General features: G+C 46.6%; 1 protein-coding gene across 9 annotated transcripts in view; it reads right to left on the reverse strand.

Moving 5' to 3' along the window:
* LOC134456940 (ankyrin repeat and SAM domain-containing protein 1A-like) overlaps positions 1 to 5,000 on the reverse strand; it is a 144,322-nt gene that overhangs the window by 101,899 nt on the left and 37,423 nt on the right. For all 9 annotated transcript variants that reach the window (XM_063208606.1, XM_063208605.1, XM_063208603.1 and 6 more), the window contains exon 10: positions 4,985 to 5,000. This exon is cut by the window's right edge and continues 775 nt beyond it. In XM_063208606.1, coding sequence (XP_063064676.1) covers positions 4,985 to 5,000 — 16 coding nt within the window. The remainder of the gene's footprint in view (positions 1 to 4,984) is intronic.

Here is a 5,000-nt window from a genome sequence, read left to right on the forward strand (position 1 = left end):
CGGTATATAAAATGTAAAAGTACAAAAGATTGATATTGGTAAAGAATGTGGTAATGTAGAGTTAAAAAACAGTCCCATGTCAATAATCTACCTAAACCTACTACTTAAGATGGACAACAGAATGATTTTTAAGTCATTTTACTTAGTTCGGAGTTATGCACAGTTACTGCCTTTCTGCTTTGTAGGGCAGTACAGTATAAGCTAACTATCAGAGCAGATATGATCACAAACATTTAAACACCAGCATGTCCCTGCTTACACCCTGTGTAAGTGTACCCATTTCATCTGCGCCAGTACGAGATGCTGAGTAGCGTATGTCAGCATCAAAAGTACAACGACATGTGCCGTTCCCAACCATCTGTTCCTTATAAAGCACAACAGTACAAAGTGATGGAGCCACCCGTCCACCCCTCCTCACACTCTCATTATGCTGAAATAATGGGCTAGTCACTCACTAGGACAGACTGCAGAGATGTGGCTAGAGGAGGTGTGCGTGTGCGTGTGCGTGCGTGTGTGTGTGTGTGTGTGTGTGTGTGTGTGTGTGTGTGTGTGTGTGTGTGTGTGTGTGTGTGTGTGTGTGCGCGTGCGTGCCTGTAAGACAGCGTGTGTGTGCGTGTTTAAGACAGCAAAAGTGTCTGTGTGTGTGTGTGTCCTCACTGTGGAGGCTAATAAAGTCTAGGAGATAATGGCTGCATGGACAGTGGCTGATTGACCCGCATATACTGTAGCCATTATAGGAGACAATTGTTTTTAACGAGCGATAGCACACGCACGCGCACACGCGCACACTCACACAAATGCATCCGCTATCAGCAATCACGCGCACGATCGTCTGCAATTGGAAAACAAGTCTGCAACACACAAGGAGGGAGAACAAAATAATCAAACCAGAGACAGGTTTAAAAAGGGAAAAGGCACAAGGAGTAGTTGTCCATTCAAAACAAAATGTACCTGCTGAGAGATGGAGGGAGGGAGAGGGAGGGTGGGGGGTGTAGCGCAGGTGTTGACCGACCACAATCAATATAGGACGAGAAATAGAAACACTGATTGTTACACAGAAAAAAAGAGCACACTTACGCACACACACTCACTCTCTTCTCCCACAGATACACATGCGCACGCACGCACGCAAGCACAGACGCACACACGCACACCAGCCAGAGGGCTGCAGTACAGCAGTGGCAAAAGATGGAATATTGCCATGTTGTGTCAGAACACCGCAGCACTTTATAAGGCATATGTTCACACTCCACACACTCGCACACACACACACACACTCGCACACACACACACTCGCGCACACACACACACACACACACACACACACACACACACACACACACACACACACACACACACACACACACACACACACACACACACACACACACACACACACACACACACACGCAGACACACACACAAACACACACACACACACACACGGGTGGATTTATTGCTTTGTGTTGGCCGTGTGAGTCCTCTGTGTGTGTTGGCTGTGTGAGTTGCCTGTGTGTGTGTTGTCTGTGTGTGTTGTGTGAGTCGACCGTGTGTGTTGGCTGTGAGTCGACCGTGTGTGTTGTGTGAGTTGCCCGTGTGTGTTGGCTGTGTGAGTTGCCCGTGTGTGTTGTGTGAGTTGCCCGTGTGTGAGTCGACCGTGTGTGTTGGCTGTGAGTTGCCTGTGTGTGAGTTGCCTGTGTGTGAGTTGCCTGTGTGTGAGTTGCTTGTGTGTGAGTTGCCTGTGTGTGAGTTGCTTGTGTGTGAGTTGCCTGTGTGTGAGTCGCCTGTGTGTGAGTTGCCTGTGTGAGTTGCCTGTGTGTGTTGTGTGAGTCGACCGTGTGTTGGCTGTGAGTTGCCTGTGTGTGTGTTGTCTGTGTGTGTTGGCCGTGTGTGTTGGCTGTGTGAGTCGACCGTGTGTGTTGGCTGTGAGTTGCCTGTGTGTGTTGCCTGTGTGTGTGTTGTCTGTGTGTGTTGGCCGTGTGTGTTGGCTGTGTGAGTCGACCGTGTGTTGGCTGTGAGTTGCCTGTGTGTGTTGCCGTCATCTCCAAGTGCTCCTGGCCTGATGCAGTGCAGCTGGGGGCTGTGTCAGTGTTATCACTAGTAACCATAATAAAGACATGAGTAGGAGGAGGAGGGGGGGAATGAGGAGGAGGAGGAGGAGGAGGGGAATGAGGAGGAGGAGGAGGAGGAGGAGGGGGTGAGAAGAAGAGGATGAGTAATAAGGAGGAGAGGAGAGGAAGAGGAACAGGAGGAGGAGGAGGGAGAAAGGTAAAAAAAAAGTGGTGGTGGAGGAGGAGAGAAAGAAGAGAAGGAGGAAGAAGCAGGAGTAAAGAAAGAGAGGAAGGAGAGCAGAAAGGAGGAGGAAGAGGAATTTAGAAAGGAGGAGGATAAGTGGTGAGAGGAGAAGGAGGATAGGGGGAGGAAGTGGTAATCATCACGTAATTGAAACCTTATTAACCAAAGCACAACAACACAGCACACATCTGTACTGCTTTTAAGAGGGTGAATAAAGTGTGTCGTAACACTAAGAATGCCAGGAAAAGTAGACTAATGTCATGAATCACATCACACTGTGTATTATAACAGCAATATATCACTTGTCCTGACACATACCAACGACTGAAAATATGTTGTTTTCTTCCAGTTCACGAAGCCTCCCCAACTACTGAATATCCACTTCCAACTAACTCAGATTCTTTTCAAGGCAATGACACCAGTTTACAGTAACCAAAGCCGAGGGCCTGCAACTCAGTACCCACAGACTAGTAGATGGAAACTGTGTGTCTCTCTCTGTGTGTTACTGTGTGTGTGTTACTTTGTGTGTGTGTGTGTGTGTGTGTGAACTGCCTCTATCCTGGGGAGATGAAATGAAAGTCTGAGGTCTTAGTAACCTGTTGAGCATGATTCAGCAGTACACACAGGCATCCCATACTACAGAAGGAGGGAGGGAAAAGACAGGCAGAGATGGAGAGAGAGAGAAGGAGAGAGAGGGAGAGAGAGAGTTGAGTGAACGAGAGAGAGAGAGAACAAGACAGAGAAAGTGAGACAGAGAAAGACCCTGAAAGAAGGACGAGAGAGAGAGAGAGAGAGAGAGAGAGAGAGAGAGAGAGAGAGAGAGAGAGAGAGAGAGAGAGAGAGAGAGAGAGAGAGAGAGAGAGAAAGAGAGAGAGAGAGAGAGAAACATGAAGAAAAAAAATGAACATGATGCACATCTTGGCACCTTTCCTCTTTTTAAGTCATGATGCCAGACAAAGAGAAAGCGGGCAGGAGACATGTACATACATAGATATGCCGTCATAAGGCGCCAACTTCAGCAACATTGCAGGGTCAGATTTATAAAATGATAATGACTGAAGCATGAGCGTAAGTGGATAGAAGACAGCAATCCACATTTTCATTATTATTGGGGTATTTTTGCCTCTCCACTTTAATCTTTGGGGTCGAAAAGTATGCATACAGACACATCAGCTATCAGCTATTGCACACGCAAACGACGCTCATCCGCTATCGACTACCAGGTCCGGAGCATGTGAGGATGGAGAACATTTAGCCTAGTTAGCAAAGTTAGCTTAGTTAGCTTATGTTAAGTTTCAAGTATTTTACATACATACAATAAGTCATCATTTAGCCAGTGATTAATCTCATACACACAGTGCGTCATATAGAAAAGAGAGATATCCTCCGCAATCCTGCACTTCACAATCTGTTGCGTCACGAGAAAGGACTGGCAGTTGCAGAGAAAGAAAGGAGTCACCGGAGCATCCTCAGATGTGTAAGTTTACTTGTTTCATTGAGCAAGAGCCAAGACTAACGTTTCAACATTGTCACGTCTTCTTGAGAATCAATATAATTATGATATTGACTCTGAAGAAGACGAGACAACGTCGAAACGTTAGTCTTGGCACATGCCCAATAAAACAAGTAATCTTCCACATCTGAAGATGCTACGGTGACAGGTTTCTTTCCACACAGTACGTCAATTTCAGACTGGGTGGCTTGCATCATCATTACACTAGCCTATTAGTCAGTGTTTTATCACCGAGGACAGACCGCTCTTCCTACGGTATGTCTGGAACGAAGGCAAGTATAGTTTAAGGATTAAGTACTGCACTGGCTCTGCTGCCCGAGTCTTTTCAAAGGCATTTATGAGCCCATTAATCTCAAGCAACGGGGAAAAAACAGAGGGCGTAAATATACTTAAGGGCACCATTGATCTGGCAGAGTATCTGTCTTTTTGCTAAAAGAGGCAAGTCCAGGCCCTGCTGTGGCTCTAATGGTGGAGCACTGGACTGCTACGTCGACGGTTAGATTCCATCCTGGGTCCTTTGTCGAACATTACCCATCTCTCTCTCACCACACATGTTCTGTCAAATCTATCAATAAATAAATCCTATCCCATCATAAAAAAACTAATAAAAGGCTGAAAATATATATATAAAAAAGAGAGGCAAGTCCAGCACATCCAGTGTGGTTGGTAGCTGGCTAGCTCATCATCCAGCCTGTACTGGGCCATACTAATCAAACATACTGTACACTCACTCACACACACGCACACACACACACACACACACACTAAAACACAAACTCACAACGTTTTTTAAGACTTCCTTCATCTCATCAAATGTATGGTCACGGCTAGCATAATCATACACACACATACACATTCACACAACCAAATCACCAACCAAAACCACTCACATGTACACATGCTCATGAGGCAACCCTATATCCCTCCACTTGGAGGTCAAAGATGGCGGTCACTTGAGCCATCACACCCCCATACTCATGTACAGACGCACGCACGCACGCACGCACGCACGCACGCACGCACGCACACACGCACACCTCTCTCGCAAGTCTAACTCACCTCATCCCATTCAGTGGTGAACAATGATGACTTCTGACTACAGCAATCATAATCATTCACTCGCATACACGCACACACACGCACGCACACTTCCTCTTAGTGATGAGTGCTCCTTACCTCGTCCCATTCGGAG

Source organism: Engraulis encrasicolus, chromosome 10 (genome assembly GCF_034702125.1).
Source record: "Engraulis encrasicolus isolate BLACKSEA-1 chromosome 10, IST_EnEncr_1.0, whole genome shotgun sequence".
NCBI classification, from domain to species: Eukaryota; Metazoa; Chordata; class Actinopteri; order Clupeiformes; family Engraulidae; genus Engraulis; species Engraulis encrasicolus.